The sequence below is a fragment of the Hippocampus bargibanti genome, linkage group LG16, assembly GCF_051943395.1.
Source record: "Hippocampus bargibanti isolate YZ-2025 linkage group LG16, ASM5194339v1, whole genome shotgun sequence".
NCBI lineage: Eukaryota > Metazoa > Chordata > Actinopteri > Syngnathiformes > Syngnathidae > Hippocampus > Hippocampus bargibanti.
Genome location: NC_142749.1, coordinates 13,526,456 through 13,545,317, shown reverse-complemented (window position 1 = coordinate 13,545,317; position 18,862 = coordinate 13,526,456). Strand labels below are relative to the sequence as shown.

General features: G+C 43.0%; 2 protein-coding genes across 2 annotated transcripts; one reads left to right on the top strand and one right to left on the bottom strand.

Annotated features, from left to right (window-relative positions):
- The first annotated feature begins 2,273 nt into the window (after positions 1-2,273).
- Positions 2,274-13,169, top strand: arhgap31 (Rho GTPase activating protein 31). The gene is made up of 12 exons (XM_089017305.1): positions 2,274-2,701; positions 6,072-6,174; positions 6,291-6,435; positions 7,523-7,605; positions 7,697-7,804; positions 7,880-8,022; positions 8,094-8,301; positions 8,426-8,547; positions 9,098-9,154; positions 9,231-9,869; positions 10,217-10,356; positions 10,464-13,169. The coding sequence occupies exons 1-12, from the start codon at positions 2,602-2,604 to the stop codon at positions 12,438-12,440; spliced, it is 3,825 nt and encodes a 1,274-aa protein (XP_088873431.1). The 5' UTR covers positions 2,274-2,601; the 3' UTR covers positions 12,441-13,169.
- A 4,242-nt stretch (positions 13,170-17,411) lies between these two features.
- gsx1 (GS homeobox 1) lies at positions 17,412-18,409 on the bottom strand. The gene is made up of 2 exons (XM_089017186.1): positions 17,936-18,409; positions 17,412-17,836 (listed from the first exon to the last, which is right to left on the bottom strand). The coding sequence occupies exons 1-2, from the start codon at positions 18,315-18,317 to the stop codon at positions 17,475-17,477; spliced, it is 744 nt and encodes a 247-aa protein (XP_088873312.1). The 5' UTR covers positions 18,318-18,409; the 3' UTR covers positions 17,412-17,474.
- Positions 18,410-18,862: the final 453 nt, after the last annotated feature.

Below are 18,862 nucleotides of genomic sequence, written 5' to 3'. Positions count from 1 at the left end.
AAACACGGATGCCCGTCGTGTACATTCGCCAGCATTTAAAGAAGTAAAGTTACAAACTTGGACAAAATCATTCTGTCATATACGACACCCCCCCCCCCCCCCCCCGTGTTGGGGGGGGGGGTACTATGATTGGCACTTGGAGCCCCTCAAAGCAGTTTAGTGGAGATAAGCAAGCAATCAGTGACACACAGAGACCGACAACCGCATGCATTCCTATCCCGACTGGATTTAGACTACCCATGAAATGCTCCCGTGCCCTTTTCCGAATCTTCCTGCTGTGAAATTACCCATGTGAAGACGTCTTTATCCTCACATCAACACAAGAATAGTTACACACAATTTCCATTCCCTCATATGTTAAATAATACAGCAATAAAACGTGTAGTGAGCTCTATCGTGAAGGCTGTTTGTTATTCGCTTTCAGTTGACCTCTTGGCTATTTTTTTTATTTTTAAACGAAGCGAATGAGGATGTCTGAGGCTTTGTATGGATAGAATGATGTCATGTCCTCTTCCTATGGTGCAGAAAGAAGCTTTGTCTTACAGAGGCCGGGCCTCGTCGTCAAGCTCGCATGTGACACACACACATGAGCACGTTTTATAAAACGGACAGTGTTGACGCCATGTTGTCCAATGCGTGCTACGCGTAGAAAGCTGAAAGAGATCTAAAAGCTCTTGAAAAATGTCGGCCTCAACTTGACAATAATTCGCAGTTTTTCATCCTTTAGTATGTTTTTTTAAATACATGTTCATGATGTTTTACAATTACAGTGATACCTTGGCTTACGCACTTAATTGGTTCCCAGACAGAGTGTGTAAGGCGAAAAGTGTGTCTCCCAAAAATTAATTTCCCAGAGGAAACCATTAACATGAGAATAATCCGTTCCCAGGTCCCTATAATACATAATTTCCTACTTTCTAATTTTCTAAGTCTTAAAACTACATGAAATATACCTTATTTTATGTATAATAAATGTGCTATGGTATTATAATTAAAGAAATAAACTGTACTGTATCATAAAGTCGTTTTATTTACCTTTGTGATGGTCGTTGATGGCTTGATGGAATGGAGTGGCCGGATTCATCAGCATTAAACACTTGATGAGGAACGTAGCCTTTCACCATCTTGAAGTTCCTCATCAAGTGTTTAATGCTGATGAAACCGGCCACTCCATTCCATCAAGCCATCAACGACCATCACAAAGGTAAATAAAATGACTTTATTACACAGTACAGATTATTTCTTTAATTTATAATACCATAGCACATTTATTATACATAAAATAAGGTATATCTTGTGTAGTTTTAAAGCTTAGAAAATTAGAAAGTAGAAAATTATGTTTTTATGGGGACCTGGGAACGGATTAGTCTCATTTTAATGGTTTCCTATGGGAAATTAATTTTTGGGATACACACTTTTCGCCTTACACACTCTGGGAACCAATTAAGTGCGTAAGCCAAGGTATCACTGTAAATCATTTAGGTAGGTGGTCCTGTCTGCGTCGACGTACTCCAATTGGAAGGCGGGTCTTAAAATATGACTTTTTGGGCAGACGGTTGAGGGATTTCAAACGTCTGAAATATGGACTTGCGGGTGTGTAATTGTCCCTGTGAAAACCACTTTGTCTGGGGATACGAGGAGTCAATTATGACAACCGGTGACAGTGACGACATCCATTTGAGGCGGGTGGAAGAAAGCGATTCGGTTGGAGTCCACTTGGTCCAAGATTAAAAAAATAAAGCATGTAACAAGAACCATGTGTCCATCTCCTCACCCTAACACCCCTTGAACCCCACCTCCCATTTCCGCATCTGTGCCCTTCAAGCCCTCACTTCAGTCACCTCCCACTTCCTTCAGAACCCCTCTGTTTTTGTTTTCCAACCCAGGCTTGTTTTTTTTTTTGCACAGGAAATTGTATACACTGGGAGCATTCAGGAAGGCTGAGCGGCAGCCATTTCGTTTAAATTTGACAAACGTGAAGAAGAAACGTCTCCCCTTCGATGAACTTTCCTTCAAAAGTGTAACCCCCATCTCGGGCCGCTAGTCCACCCGCACAACTCCTAACGCGTTGAAGGGGAAAGGGGATTATAAATAGAACGTTCTGGAGATGATTGGCCTCCGTTGTATTGGTCGGGGCTTGCTACAGAGGAGCCAGTGAACGAGGAGGCTGTGGAATGAAGGAAAAGAGGAGGAGATAGGAGAAAGGAATAGAGAGGACTGGCCAGTGGAAGGGGCTGGGGAAGTTTAAAGGAGGGAGGGGGGGAATCCCAACAACAGGAAACGGAGCGATTCTAATGCTGGTTCTGCAAGTCCTTCACAGATAAAGCGACAGCTTGCCACGTCTCAGCTAAAGTGTCAACCGGGTCAGTCCCGTGAGGCCATGCCAACCTTAACGTTTGAGTGTTTAAACAAGTGACGTCACGTCACGTCAGACTCCGCCAGTCGTGCGCTCGGTCAAAATGTGAGCGGATGCAAGCAGATTTCGGCCGGGGACTTTGACGCGGCTGCTTTTTTTTTGGGGGGGGGGGATTCGGGGTCATATGGATTCATCGCTACCATTAGAAGGAGCTACGAATCATCTGGACGTTTAACTGGAACCACATGAAGAAAAAAGGGAGCAAGCAGAAATCTAAGACGAAAGGAAGTGAAAATGCGTTCGGCTGTGACTTGACGGAACATCTCCAGAACTCTGGACAGGATGGTAAGATTTTTTTTTGCTTTTCTACTCATTCAACCACAATAATTTTCTTTCTGGGATGCTATAGGACAACACGTGTAAGACAGTCAACCGAATGACACGAAAGACATGAAATGAAGAACTTCCAAGTGACAAAATGACCTCTGTTCAACATCTCCGGACATGTGGCGTGTGTTGTATTCGAGTGTTTAAAATTAACTTGCCATTCATCCATGGAACCGCTGGTCATTGGTGAAGTTTGGGTGTGGCTGTGCCTCTTTTTTTTTTTTTTTTGGACACACTTGCTTCGAGTGACGGAGAGTCCCTGTGACTCGCCGTCGGCTGCCTACAGGAAACGGAGAGAGGCACAAAGAACAGGATGGTCAATTATTCATAGATGGGATATTTGTTGTTGATGTGATTTGCATTATGCATAGTGAAGGTTTGGGGATGAACACCTAATGTACAAAAAGTGGGGCTGGAAAAAAAACACAAAAGCAAACTTTGAATGTAACTTCAATGAGCAGGAATTGAGGGGGCGGGGGTTGCGTGAGAGAGGCGGAGCATTCATTCCAGGAAGTGGAGGCAAGGGGGGGTGGATATGGCCCATCTCTGTCATTGATTCTTTTATTTTAAATTGATTTAGATCTTAACTCATTCACTGCAAGATATGTGATAAAACGTGTCCACTCCATTGTCAGGGTTTTTGTCATTGTCACTCAAATTCCAGGACCCACAGAATATTGAGTTTTTAGGACTAAATCAACACTCAATACAGTGCTAGAAACCCTAGAATATCTTCTTTCATCAGAAAAAAAGAGTTAATTCCTAAATTATATGGGACTGGAGTTATATGAGCTTGAAATGAGGGTGGCTGTCCAAAATACAATGCAATGCAATACATACATATTGGTTTATATAAGGCTTTAACAACAGCTGAAGGTGGAACAAAGCGCTAAAATGAAAAAAAAAAGGGAAATTATGCCCCCTTGTGGAAGGTAAAAAAACTGTCAGAGGCCATGGCCAGTGCTTTATCGGCACCCAAGCATGAAAAAAAAAAAAAAAAATTCGGGAATGACGCTCTATGTCACATTTGCAATTTCCGAATAAATTCGTGAATGGCAGTGAATAAGTTAAAGAATACATTTAATATGTACAAGAGACCTCCAATGTTATAATAATAATAATAATAATAATAATAATAATAATAATAATAATACATTTCATTTTTAAGCGCCTTTCAAAACTCAAAAGGTCACTTTACAGTCACGGTATAAGTTTTTCTGTGGGTGAGCAGCGGCAGGTACACGCGCCAGCGTTCACTCAACCCAAAGTAACTCAGATAGAATAGTAAGACAAATGGATAGAAAGCTAGCTAGCAAGCCAATAGATAGCTAATAGCTAGCCAGCCAGATAGCTATTGTTCGGTATTACAGAAAAGACAGAATTGACTTCGCACAATATTTCTTACTAATGTGTAGATAAACAAAAGTCAAAAGAACAAAATAAAAAAATAACAAATAATATGACAACACAAAGACACAGAGTCCTTCATTCTTAAATGACAAATAATGTGAGCTGCTGAAAGGCAGCCACTCTCATGGTGCCATCTTAAAGAAAAAAAACAAAACAAAACCTAACGTTAAGTCTTCTTGGCAATAAAAAAAAATGAATAAATAAATAAATAAACAAAACAATACATATTGATTTATATCGTGTTTTAACAACAGCTGAACCTGTAACAAAGCGCTTAACATGGACAACTATCCTCTACACTCTACAGGAAATAAAGCAGTCACAAAGATAGTAAAAAGCACCAAAACTAAGATCAAGTCTGAATCATGCAGAGTAAATAAAATCATTAATCGATCACCACATGGTGTCTGTCCAGACGAAATATTAGCAGGTTACTACTCTCAACGCGCAAAAACAATTACAAGTACAACAAACTTTGAAGCCCGTATCTGATTCATGTCAGATAAGGCGAATGATATTTGCAATAAAGTAGATGAACAAGGGACAAGGGTGGGGAAAAAAATGCTTGATCATCAACTTTTTTTCTGTGTTTTTTTCATCGCGCTTTTCTTTCTTGTGAGAAGCAACTATTTTGTTGTTGTGTCAATCCTACTCGAGTTGCTAAATGATGAAACCCTCGTCTATCTACAGACAATGAATACAAGTACCAGTCGTCTGCACCCGCAGATAAGCTCAAAACTGACTCTTTTGAGTGCACCCGGTGCAGTGGTTCTTCACCACATTATGCAGTGCCACAACAATAAATTAATAAATAAGCAAAAATAAGTAAGTAAGTAAGTAAATAAATGTGGAAAAAAAATTGAATAAATAAATAACTAAACAAATAAATAAATCTAAAAAAAAACAAGTAAATAAATAAATGTTAAAAAATAAAATAAATAAATGTTCAAAAATAAAATAAATAAATGTTAAAAAGTAAAACAAATAAATGTTAAACATCAAATAAATAAATAAATAAATAAATAAATAAATAAATAAATAAGCCACAACAATGGTAAATGGATGGCCAACAATATACTGAATTTAAAATGTCATGAATACAAGCATACCGGAGTTCGGACGTCAAGCTGACGCCTGCTGCAGGCATAAAGATTGGCTCATTTTTTCAGATGTTATGTAACAAGAAGTTGCACGAGAATATTTGTGCTTTTGGAGTAAAGTCAACTCAATGCACATCCAAACATATAAGCAAATATAGATGGATGCCGAAGCAGAAGCTACGAGTGTCTTCTGTGTTAACGTCCGAGTATAGAAGCAGAGAATAGAAATTAAGGCAGCGACACTGGTCATCGTCCAGCTTTTCGCTGCAACCTAGAATCACGTCTTTGAGGCGGCGATGAGGGAAGACAAAGCGCATCCCAAAATAGCTCGTAGACTATCTTCACGGTGAGATGAATGCAAGCGAGGGCGTAGTTCAAAGTTGGAACAGTCTGCTGCTCAGACGGTGCACAAATTACATAGACGTGGACTCCCAACGACGTTTCTATTATGAAAAGTGTCATCGTTTTTGGTGGTTCGACTTAAAGGTCCCGTATAGTATACAGAGTATAAAGTGCATGATCTGTAAGTGAGGAAAGTCGCGTCGGCACACTGGTAGCCGATTTGTATTAGAGGAAATGTCGTAAGTAATACCCGCTACAAGGGCTGGGTGTGTCGACCTTCCTCTGAAACAAACAAACCATTTTTAACTTCCTGTCAAAGGCCACCTACAATCAGTAGCCCGAGGGGAGAAAAAACAAGCGCGTAGCGTAGCGTTCAAGGCAACGTCGACATTTCATGATGGAAAATGTCACTGGTATTCACCGAGTATATTTTCTAATGGTGTCTGCAAATACCACAAAGACTTTGTACACTTCAGTCCCACAGGTGCTACAGAAATGTGCAGAGTTCATCGAGAAGCACGGGATTGTGCATGGGATCTACAGGTTGTCAGGGGTCACCTCAAACATCCAGCGACTCAGGTATGTCGCTTCTTGCGCAGTACTCCGTTGACTTGATCATGTCAAGCGTTTACCGTCAATTGTGTGTGTTTGGTGTGTGTGTGTGTGTGTGTGTGTGTGTGTGTGTGTGTGCGCAGACAGGAATTCAGCGCTGAGGCGTGCCCTGACCTTACAAAGGAAGTGTACCTCCAGGACATCCACTGTGTGGGTTCCTTATGCAAGCTGTACTTCAGGGAGCTGCCAAATCCTCTACTCACATTTGAGCTATATAGCAAGTTCACTGTAAGTTGCCTCGTTTCTTTTGTGGCAACCAAATTTCACTCTATTACTAATAAACGGGTGTTTAGTCCTTGCAAAACCTGAAATCTATCACAATTTGCAAGTTGGTGGTGATGGTGGATCCCAAAAAAGTAGGCAGAAGAGAGAAGCTGGGTGGATTTAACAAATTGTATTAAATACGGTCAGCAGGAACAAAATCTCAAATAACAAAGCCATCAGATGAAAAATGTCCAAAGTAGCAAACTAAACCGTGAGTAAAACATGAGACGAAACAAACCTGACAGGGTGAAGCAAACAATGACCCAACACTGATTAGTCATGCCGGGAGTCCTTTTAACTGCCACTGATTAAAACGACCAACACCTATGCAGCTGCAGGCGAAGCCCGACAGTGCCACCCGTTGGTTGCAAACCGAAAAATCTTTGTGAGAACAACAGAGAAATGCCCTTTTCTGTTTCGGCTTCTGTCAGTAAGGTTTGTAGACATTAATTTGAAGCATGAGAACCCTGACCTGAACTCCATCGAACCAAGGATAAACAGGAACGGCGCCTGTGTAGGGGGGGGGGGGGTACTTTCTTCATGTTCTTGTATTGGAGTTTCTCAAGAAAGCTTTCTCAAAGTGGGGTCCTTCCCAACTCTAAATTTCCAAGGTCGGAAATATTTTCGAGCCTATCCAGAGCTGTTTCTTATGTTTGATTTGGCACCATGAGTGCGACTCGTCATTTGTAGGTGATTTTCAACATCCCTTCCACCCCCAATAGCTTTCCTGGAAGCTTTTTAGAGTATATATTGGTCATCCTATGCTTTTTTATTCTCACCCCCCAACCCACCTTGGAACCGTGCCACCGGACTTGCCGCCAGACAAATAGGAGACCGCACAAAAACCATTTAGGTTGGTCACACAAGTCCGGCAAATCTAGAAAATGTGTTGAGATCTCAGTCGCATCATTTTGAAGGAAGCGGGGGGGCTTGTTGATGTTCCCGCAAGTATCCGGGTACCGCTCGCAGGGAGTTGACTTTGGAATTCGGTTCATATTCCAACTAAAGCAGCGAGTGGAATTAATAACACAACTTTGATTTGACATGCTAGGAAGTGGCTTTGGTGTGCGGTGATCATGAAAGGCTTCTACACATCCAAAAGGTTGTCAAGCAACTGCCGACCCCTCACTTCAGGTGAACTGCGGCACGGAATGCCATCTCATACTTCATCTAAGCCTGAGTATTCCGAAAAATGAGAGACAGTGTGTTTCTCAACTGCTTTCAGGACTCTGGAGTACCTCACCAAGCATTTGGCTCGCCTCGCAACTTTGAGTGCCCAGACAAACATGCACACACGGAATCTGGCCTTAGTTTGGGCTCCTAATCTACTGAGGTAGGTTTATAAAGAACAATTGGATCCCGAACTCCCCCCCCCCCTCCTTTCTGAATCTATTATTTATTTTCACAGATCCAAAACAATAGAAGCCACGTCTGGTAACGGAGACATGGCTTTCCAAGAGGTGCGAATACAACAGTCCGTGGTGGAGTTCATTCTAAACCACACGGAGCAGATCTTCAACAGCGACTTGGCGCAAATCAAAGCAAAAGATGGTATGAAGTTCGCCTCAGGCAAACTGAGCCGGAAAAGATTTGTGAAAACGTGACTTGTAATATTTCAACAGGGCCAAATTTGATATGCGGGGAGAAATATGCCACGCTCCCGATTAGCGGTCAGTGCGGGCCGATGAAACTGATGAGCCTGGAAGAAGCACAAGCTCGTTCCTTGAGTCCAAATCATCCCGTGCATAAAGACCGGCAAAGAGAGAACAGTCTGCCTGACACCAGCGCGGCGGCCACACTTTACCACACCGTCATAGATTTGGACAGCAAGTAAGTCACGCTTCACTGAGTACGATCAAGTGTGGCCAAAGCTTGAAACCATGATAAGATACGTCAGCATGTGTAGCATACTCAAAGCAATGACCAGCAGGTAAAAGAACTATTTATCTTTTAGGAGAAAGCTATCTGGGAAATCCAGGAAATGGAAATCCATCTTCAACTTGGGACGCTCCATGGACTCCAAAGGAAAACTGAGTCGAAATGGAAGTGTGTTCATTCGAGCTCCAGGCTTAACAGGCAAGCTATCCCAAGAAATCTTACGAACCAACAATCAGGAAATCATTTTTGAAATTAAATGTTTCTTCCTGTTGGCACAAATTACGTTCAAAATACATTTTAAAAATGCCTTGGGGTCAGAGAAACTTTGGGTCGACATCTTAAGGCGACTGAATGAAGCGCAGTTACCATGCCAAAAATCATTCTTGTTGAGAAATGAGCGATCCTATGACAAAACCTCCCCCTGACGAAATTTCTGAACATTTTATGACACGATAGTTCCAAATGTCCATTTTTTGGTCCCACTCTACGTGGCCTAAATGTATTGCGCCACCTGGTGGATCCTGCCAAGTGGTGTCATCCATTGTTCCTCAATTTCGTGGAGACACAAGCATGTTATCTCGTCAAATTCCACAGGACAGGCACATTTTTGAACGGTTATAAGAGGTCATTCAATTTAACACGGTATCCATCCCAACTGAGCGCATTCTTGGTTTCACAAGAGCTCAATAAATTTGAGGTCGAAAGGTCTTTACAGATTCCCGTAATGCTCATGCATTTTTCCCCTCAGAAAAGGCATCTCTTCGACCATCCAGAAGCATGGAGTCGCTGTGCTCCTTGCCAACAGGTAGAAAGTCTCCGCCAAAGACAATGAAAATGAAATATGGAAATCATTTTATCGCTCCAACACCTCTCATTTCCAGATGATGACAGAACTGGAAGCGGTCAATCCGATGGACAAGGTGGCATTTTTGTTCCAGATGTTAAATCAAGAACATTGGGTTCGGATTCACTTTATGACTTGAGCGAACACGAGCAAAACTGGGAGTTGAAAGGCAAAAAATCTGCTGGCGCAACAGGTGGATGGAACTTGAGCCAAAAAAGCAATTCATCGGGTGCTTCGGTAACTTGTCAAAGAACACTACCGGAGCAGCTCAAGGTGTTCAAAGGAGATGAGCTGAGTGGCTACAAACCCACATCGCCTAAAAACAGGAGAATGCTCTACTCGGGTTCCTCCAACAGCACCTCTCGACCTTCCTTTCCGGGAAGCTTCTTTCCATTGGAGTCATCGCCGAGACACCAGCGAAGAGCCGTCAACATTTCGGAGCCTTTTGCTGTATCGGTCCCCCTGCGTGTGTCAGCCGTTATCAGCTCGAACAGCACGCCATGCAGAGGCCTTGCTAAGGACCGAATGGCTGCGGTAACCCTGAAAGCCTGTCGCGAGACTTCAGAGCAGAGCAATGGTGGGAAAGGTGGCCAAGGTCCCGAAATGGAGCCTGACAAACAAGATGGAACGGAGAAGGAAAAATCATCAGAGCCGCCCTCAATTTTACCGCCGAAAGGTAGGGGCTTCGTCTTTGGTTCCTTAACAAAAGTTGTGGCAGGGCAACTGGTATCTGTTTATCTGTTTCTGGATGGCAACACAACTTCTCACCATGTCCCGGGCAGCTATCAGTTCCTGGCCGAGAATGCAACCACAACGGTGCAAGCTCCCTCCTCACCCGATCTCTCTACTCTCCCACGCTCATGGGAATCATGAAGGGGGGGGGGGGGGGGGCATTATAAAACACATGGAAGATATATATTTTGTGACACCAGTCATAGAACCGTTCTGCAACAGTTTCAATGCTATTGTCACCTTTGGTAACATAGGTCAGGAATCACAAGCTATAATATGCTTTTCTCTCAGATTCAAGCAAAGGAGTACGACGGGCATCTGGGGACGAGGCGAGTAACACTGTCGTCGAAGACCTTTCAGTTCTGAATGAAGTCACGGCACCAGCACACTCAGCTGGGCAACAACCAGACAGTCAAACCATGGCTCAACGGGTAAAGAATCACTTAATATTGTTTTATGGACAAGTATCTAAAATGTTTATGATGTTGTGACAAATGTGCTGACAGTATTTGTAATGCAAAATGTTTTGTTTCTCCAGGATGAGGGCTTGCGAAAAGCAGAGGAGCTGCAGTATGATGTCCGCCAAGAGCTGAAGATAACCGAAGCTGAAAGTAACCTGAGTTGCGATTCCATTTTACCTTCCGAAAACAAGAGACTAACCATGGATGTTAAGTCAAAGAGAAGTCGCAGCTCTCCATCGCTGTCCATGTTCTCTAAAGACCAGACTTCAAAGACCTCCATCAACTGTCATCTTAACCTCTGCAAGGCTGAATCGACTAAAAAGCAGCCTTCAGAGTCCGACATCCTATTTTCACTCTATAAAAACAATGCTTGGGTGAAAGAAAGCCGAAAAGAGGGCAGCCCTTCTACGGATGAAACAAAGGAAACAAGCCAGCAGATGTCTCCAAAACTTCTGCCTTTGAACAAAGACGCAACCCGTGCAGAACAATGCCGACTCACTTTGAAAGAACCCTGCGTAAGTGAAGTTAAAGCTCTTCCCATCGACTTGCTGATAGTCGCCGGCTCCTCAGCAATGGACGGTGACCAAAGGCGCTCTGGGGAACACAAAAGTCCTGAAGAAAATCAAAACTTCTCACGTGACGAGGAGAAAATGCCTGAAGTTATTTCAAAGTTTCCCACATGTATGGAGGAGAGACCCAAATCTCTGGAGCTACCAATTCAAGATGATGATGAAGCATGCACAGGAAACTCTGAGGAGCTGGACCTGGTGGAATCATGGGAGGACCTCAGCTCCAATAAGCAGTGGGTCACCAGTCCACTTCACTCACCTGATCTGGAGGAATTGTTTCAACAGCAACCCTCCGTTTGCTCCCAAGAGGTAACTTTGACCTCTGATGAGGAACGGACCTCGTTTCCTTCACCCAGTGGAAAACAATCAAAAAGAACATCTCTGGCTAAGACCTTGTCAGGAAACATTCCGCCAACATCAAGTGGCAAAGGTCCCACTAAATTGAACTGTGTGTCTTCGATGCAGGCTAGCATCAGCACCAGCAATGGATTGCACGTTACGACCGGGAAATGCGGACCGAAAAAACAGAAACCATCGCAGCACTTTTACAGACAGTTGTCTTATGATTCAGCAGGGACAGACAAAAGACAAGAACACAACCTTGGTAAACACAGACCATACTCTCTGAATCTGGACTCGGGGCCTCGATGCATTCGTGACATTTCTAATCAGCAAAGCCGTCCCTCATACGACTTCTCCTCTTGTACGAGGGGTTCATCAGGCACTGTGAACAATGGGCTCCTCTCCGAGTTGGATTTATTCCTGAATGATCGACAGGCACCGTTGCGTCGAAACTCTGCCCCCATCAGTGTGTCATCAGTGCGGACCGCCTTCATGATCAAGACATGCCAGGCCAAAGCCGTACCCGTTGTACCACCAAAGGTGCAGTACAGTCAGATCCCTCACTCGAGGAGAGACAGTGACATTGAGACAGGGACGGAACAGGAGAAGGAATATCCTCAAACGAGTACAGAGAAGAACCATACAGCACCTCTCCCAGTCATGTCAGATCTGAAGGAGGAACTTGAGAATAAAGAGCCTGTGCGGAAAAACCAGTCGCACTCTAAGGTCGAGAAACAAGCAGAGAATACCAGAATGAGTACAACCGAGCTACCGGTCATCACCAGGCGACACGCCCCGAGTCTTGATGTGTTTGTTGACTGTCCCAGATCCAACAGAGCGAACCTTTTGCAAAGGCCCTCATTTCGGAACCGGCAGAGACCCCAGAGTCTGATCCTGTTCAGTCCCCCTTTTCCTATAATGGATTACCCTCCATCGGGCGACGATGGCAAACTTTTGTCATCCATCAAGAGCCTGGATGAGGAGTCGGCTGCCAAAGAGACGTCGGACGAGGGGATTGCTCTCCAAAGTAAAATGACCATTCCTAAAAGTGGCCAGAGACTCGAAACGTCAACCAGTTGCTTCTACCAACCACAGAGGAGATCAATGATATTCGATAATAGGAACCACAGACAGATCGAGTAATCGGGAAGACTGGCTGAATGTAAATAACTTACTGAGACAAATTTGAGAATGTTGTAAATCACAGTGATCGTATTTTTTTGAAAACTGTTCTTTGGGGGGTTGGACATTTTGTTAAATTAAGATTTGTCACTATATTCGTGGAGTATTTAAGAGACAGTGTACATTTCGGAGATCTTTTACTCCCCGAGGCATTCTAGCGGCGACATAGGCGACAACATCTGCGATTCAGACACGCAAAAGTGTTTTTGGACCAATGTGTGGTGCTTGAGTGACTTTTGTACAAACAAATATTTTTGGAGAGTATCTGACTGGCAATCAGTTTTGGGTGATCGATCAATTCAACGCAGAATTGACCCTGTTATTTGATACTTGAAAACCAATGAAGGTTAGTTTGACTGGAGATAGTTTTCTTTGTGGCTTAGGCTCTTGTCTGTTGAGTGTATATGTTATTGACTGGATTTTATTTTTATCTGACAAAGATGCTTTTGCAAGGTAAAATCCGACATGTAAAATCCGGGATTTGCTCTCTTTTTGCGTGCCTGTATCAATGTCCTCCGAAAGCATCTAGAAACAATTTTATATGACATGTCGGATGCATGATTCGACACAATGTAATGACCGTCGCTGTTTTTATTTTATCATTTTTGCCCAAAAAAATTGATGCCTAAAATGCCCGATTAGACTTTTAACACGATGAAGCTTATGAGAATAAACAGTTCTTCAAATGAATTTTTGTTGTTTTTAAGATGCTTCACATCAGAATTTGGGGAGGAATTTCCACTGCAAGAATGCGGGCCAAAGGTTTCTAGTAGTATGGTAGTCCTCTATACAGTATTTCCACCATGTTGGAATCAAAAGAACATGAAAAATATATAAATTGTGAAATTTTGGTCATAGTTGTCTGGTTTTGGAGACTATAACTGTAATCGGTGACATGTGTTGTGTCACATTATTTGTTATTTTGTTTTTTTACTTCAATATGGTGCAGTGAGACTGACTTCTTGCCTTTACCGCAGCTCCTGTATTTTTTTGCTGCTATGAAATGTACATTTCTCCACTGTGAGGCAAATAAAGGCTCATCTACTCTAAAATATTTTAATGTAATCTAAATGTTTTACCAAGTGAAGGAGTGTCGCTTAGTTAGATTTCCATAGCTGGTTTTGATCTTATCATTTTAGCAGGGGAGGGAAAAAACATGGGGCCTATTTTTTTAATGTGTTTTTTTAACGTCACACTTGGCAATTGTATAAAAGAACTCAGGTTGAGTCTTTTCTCTACCAGCAGATGACGCTCATGCGCCAAATTGCGGGTGAGCAAAAACAAGCCACAGTCCAAGTCCAGCTGGACGCACAGCGACCGAGTAAAATAAGTTAAATGCGTGTCAGTGAGCTGCAGGGGAAGCAAACAAACTCGTCACGTGACTTTATAAAACGGACGGTAAATGAAACCCATCAACGTTTCATCTTTAAAAACGTCACTAGACAACCGAGCTTTGCTGCGTAAAAAGTGGTCTTGTTTTCATATTCGATCCGACTCACATTGCAATGATTCTTCCTCGACACCATCAAACGCAATAGGGAAAACACCAAGCCTGTTTTGCGAATTCTCGCAATACATCTGACTAAATAAATAAAGTCAGAGTGCACTGTGTGTTTAATGCTTTAGCGAAGCAGAACGTGCACCCAAATGCGTAAAAGACAGAGCGTCACACGCACGTCGAAGTCTATAAATTGACCCTTGCAGAGGTCACTTCCATGTCTACGTCAGTTCATTATTAGTCGACCTCTGACACGGCTTCTATAAGCGGGGGCCGAATTAGAAAGGCACATTCTGAGCACCCTGGTAAAAAGGGGGGTAAAGCAAAGCACGGTTGCGCGCGTTGAATATTCAATTAAAGCAAAAAAAGAGGGGGCATATGGGAGAAGTGTCAGTCCTTCATTTTACATTACTGATTAGCTGTTAAACAGATTATATGCAGCTGAATGGGTTCAAATGTTGCAGTAAGAAAACACTCAAAAGTTCAAGGCATCAGATTCCTTCTTTGACACTTTGACAGGGGCCCCTTACCCCCCTCCTTCCCCCCAAATACATGGATTGATGCATTTCAAAAATAAACCAAACATAAAATGCAATAAATAGAAGCAAGTGTTGAGATCGGGGCGAAAATATTCAAAAATCATTCACTATTCAGGAACTAATCCAAATAAACATTGACCATGCATCAACGCGGAAGTTGTATTTGTTTCAGTGCAATAGTATTGTAAAAGTTGAAAAAAATACTTATTTAAAACCTAAATGTCATTTTGACAAAGTCTATCTCACAAAAGGAATCCGTTTTCATCGTTGCTTTCGCTTAAAAATATGTAACAGGTTTCAAAGCAGCAGCTGTTATTTATCCTGTAAATAAATAGGTATAAACAGCTTTAAAAAATACAATAAAAAGTATTTGGATGTGGCTGCTAGCGGTTGTATAGATGATTTACTATGCCTGCATAGTTCTTTTTTTGAAAGTCTAGTCGAGTGTGCGGCAGGCAAGCCACGCTCTCATTGAGAAGCCACGTGTCCGTTTTGCAAAGCCTCTCCAACTTAACCACCTCCTTTGTACCACTAACCCAGATCGGCAGCGTCCCTCCACATAAAGGGATTTGCAATTTCAAGATATTTCAGCTTAAATGTTTTTGACAGTTCCCTCGCTTTTACCTCGGCTTGGTTATTTTAACTGTGCCAAATGGGTCACCTTGGGTTGCTATGTGCGCGTAAAAGGGGCTTTTGCGCGCATTCAGTCTGAATTTTTTCCAACTTTCCTTGACGGGGAAACCAGCTGCTGGTCGTGAAAAGACGGCTTATTAATTGTCCTTTGTCATGCAGAATTGCCTTGATTTCTAAAGAAACGTACAAAGGCTCTTTTTTCAGGATTCAAGTATTTTGTTTCGTGCGTATTTTTCAAACCATCGAATCAGCTGCGGCCGCTGCGCCCCCGTCTAGCAGACTCTCAGGTACTGACTGCCCGCTCCTTTTGTCCCCTTTTAATGCTGTTGTAAACCGGGGCAGACTGATTTGTTACAAGCCCTTCTTTTAATCTGATAGATAAGAGACATGTCAAAGAAAAGCCGTAAATAAAAAATTAGCCGGGATAAAGACCGAGGGGCGAGTCTGCGAGATGGGCGCCTGTTGACTCAAGCGGCTCTCCAAGCGTCGGGGGGTGGGGGGTGGGGGGTGACGTCCACAATTCCCCTTTTCTTCCTTTTAAAAAGACACCCAGATTTTTTAGGGGGGCTTCAATGAATTGATCGGCACAAAATTAAGAATAAATAAATGAAGCATTTGGAGCACCCACCGGTCGCCTAAACTCCCCCAGGGCGCGTAGCTCCCGGGGGCTATTGAATGGATAAAAGCTGCTTGGCGGAGAACATTTGGGACGAAATGGGGGCTATATGATGCAATTAACAAAATAGTCTAATCCCGCATCTTAACAAATGCAAATATTGGCGTTTTGTTAAAATGCTTAAGTGAACCATTAAAAGGGAGGCTTGAAAAGCGAAACCAAAGTTCCGAATTGGATATTGATGCAAATAGCAAGGCTGTGCACTTTGGAGCTTGTTTTTTTTTTGCCTTTGACAAAATTATAAGATATGTTTACAATGAGGCATATATAATTTAAAGTGTATTCACCAATATAAGATCGGTTTAGGGTCTAAATAGTTCACCAGAAAGCGACTGGAACGGTGCGTAAAAGAAAGCAAAACGTTCAGTGCTTGGATACGACGCGCAGACGTACCAAAGAAGAAATATTATTTCTTAAAATACATATTCATAAAATATTATTTTTTTAATTGCTTTGTTATCCTATGCATTCTATTCACATTTAACAACACATAAATGGGGACATTTTAACCCTATTTTTCTGCAGTTTCCATTTTATGTGCATAAAAACTGATGGCGTGAATTTATGAAATATATTTTATCTATATTTTTTTTTTAATCCAGGGGTATTGCATGTATTCCCTTTAGTCTTAAAGCCACCTGCTCACGAATCCACCAAACAACTTCGAGGACACTTTGGGCCACGTGATCAAAACAACAGACGCAGCTCATGGACAATAAACAGTATCCGGTCATTGAATTTCATAACCGATCGATATCTCAAACATATGGACCTTAAATCATGCGCGTTTATTCACTCACGCTGACGATTAACTCACCCGGGGTCACACGAGGCTTCTCGTTCGCACCCTAAAAACACAAACGAATGAGTGAGTGGTAGTGAAATCTGCTTTAAAAGAATCTCCACCCAACCCGAAGCCCATGGGATAAAACGCCAATGAATATATTTATTACATTAGTATGAAACTAAATAAAAAATAATGTGTCATTCCATGTTGTATTTATGCAATATGTGGATAATCAGCGTGCGTATCACTATTAGGGTAGTAAATATCAAAATGTGTTGGGAAATATCTCTCTGCACACCAATGTCACTTTTTTTATTTTTAATAAAAGAAAAAAATTCTAAAGATGAGCTAAAAATATTGTGAAAGCACTTCTATTCGTTTGCATTTATGTGCACGCGCACGAGTCAAGTCTTGGCTTGGGTTTACGCACGGGCGCACAAAGGCCCGCAAAAAAAAGAGCACCAAGGCAACACAACCAGTACTGCTCAGAAATTTGCTTTTATTTCCCCCCATATTTTTAAATAAATAAATAAATTCAAAATCACATTGAATCATATAGCATTTGAGCTCAAAATGAAATGAAATTTACATCCTGCCACACACCCATGATGGTATTCTTATAGAATACAAGGGGGGGCAAAATACTTTTAAACATTTTTTTCCACATTTTGGGCACTCAAGGGTTCAGCAACAACAAATTCACTTCATTACAAAGCATACAATGTATATACAGAATGATACAATTATTCACGATCATTTCCTGAATAAATATTCTTTTTGTATTTACAAAAGTGGAACAGTCTTTTTTGGTTCGAGATATGTATAAAATAAAAAATAATAATAAATGGTCCAGATGGGTAGTTCAAGGGGAGACGGACAAGTCGTCCTTTTCAGAGAACGATGACGGAGACACGGGCATGTCGTCGTCTTCTTCCTCCGAGCATCTGGCCGCCGTCGACGCCGCCGACGAGCATTTGCAGCCGCTGCTGGCAGTCCGAGGGCCTCCGGATCCGTTCTTGCCTTCCTTTTTATGCTTGACTCGTCGGTTTTGGAACCAGATTTTAACCTGTTTCTCGGATAGGTTGAGGTAGGTGGCGATCTCGATGCGCCTCAGCCTGGATAGGTACATGTTGGATGTGAACTCGCGTTCCAGTTCCAAAAGTTGCGTGCTGGTGAAGGCCGTGCGCATGCGTTTGCTGCTCTGAAGTTTGCCGTTGGCGTTTTCTGTCGAAAATATGAATATCGTCAGTCAATTTAGGATGTGGGAAGAAATGGGAAGGAAAAAAAACGCGCACTCGCAGAGAGAGAAACAGACGGACTCACCGATGGCGATGCAGTGGTACTGCCGCGGGTCTGGAACCGAGTAAGCGGCCTGGTGGTACATGGCGGCGTGACCGAGATTGACGCCGTTGGGTGAGCCGTGTTGCCTGGACAAAGCCGTGTGGCAGTACTGCGAGCCGAAAGCCGGGAAAGAAGCTTTGAGGAGCGGCAGCGAAGGTGGGGACGCGTGCAGCTGGGAAGCGGTCATGCACAGCGGGCAAAAACACAACAACCCGGCCTTCCTGGAGTGACAAGAGCCCGGCAACCCGTGCGCCGGGTGACCGGGGGAGTGCACCGCGTAGGGGAAAAGAGGCGGGCTGTTGTCGCTCCCCTTGTCGCTGGTCTCTCTTAAAATCAATGAATCCACGAGAAATGACCTCGGCATGGTTGTGGTGGTGGTGGTGTGGGAAGTAAGGACGGAGAGTGGCAGCGTGGTCTCGCGTGGAAAGGGGTGGACAGCGAAGTGGTGCTGAAGGCGCGCCGGGGGCTCCTTAAATAGGCGCTTTGGAGCCATGTGACGAGTTACGCTGCAAGCGGGGCCGAGGGTACTCAATAGGGTTTTGTGCTTTTCTCTTCGGCATTCCCACTGCACGCTTCGCCATTATTTCACTTGTTAACTAAATGAACTGCATAATGTAGTCTATTCTTGTTCGGCCCCACCCACGCCGAGAGAGGCGGCACTAGTCTATTCTGCCTTTTATCGTCGCTCTTATTTTATCATAAAACACGAGCTTCGATTGTCACATTCAGAAAGACGGCCCGGTTGGGATTTGAGCATTTGTTAGACTGACGGGAACTTCAAGATGGCATGGCGAGAATGGCTGTCTTTACAGCAGCTCCTATATTTCACTCTTCTTTTCCTTTCCATCATCTTCCTTTTATAACTTTGCTGCTATGATGTGAAAATGTCTCCACGGTGCGAGTAATAAA

Coding starts and splice junctions, on each gene's coding strand:
- arhgap31 (XM_089017305.1), top strand. CDS start 2,602: ATGAAGAAAAAAGGGAGCAAGCAGAAATCTAAGACGAAAGGAAGTGAA. Junction 8,302..8,425: donor GTCATAGATTTGGACAGCAA/GTAAGTCACGCT, acceptor TTTATCTTTTAG/GAGAAAGCTATCTGGGAAAT. Junction 10,357..10,463: donor GTCAAACCATGGCTCAACGG/GTAAAGAATCAC, acceptor TTGTTTCTCCAG/GATGAGGGCTTGCGAAAAGC.
- gsx1 (XM_089017186.1), bottom strand. CDS start 18,317: ATGCCGAGGTCATTTCTCGTGGATTCATTGATTTTAAGAGAGACCAGC. Junction 17,837..17,935: donor GTACCACTGCATCGCCATCG/GTGAGTCCGTCT, acceptor TATTTTCGACAG/AAAACGCCAACGGCAAACTT.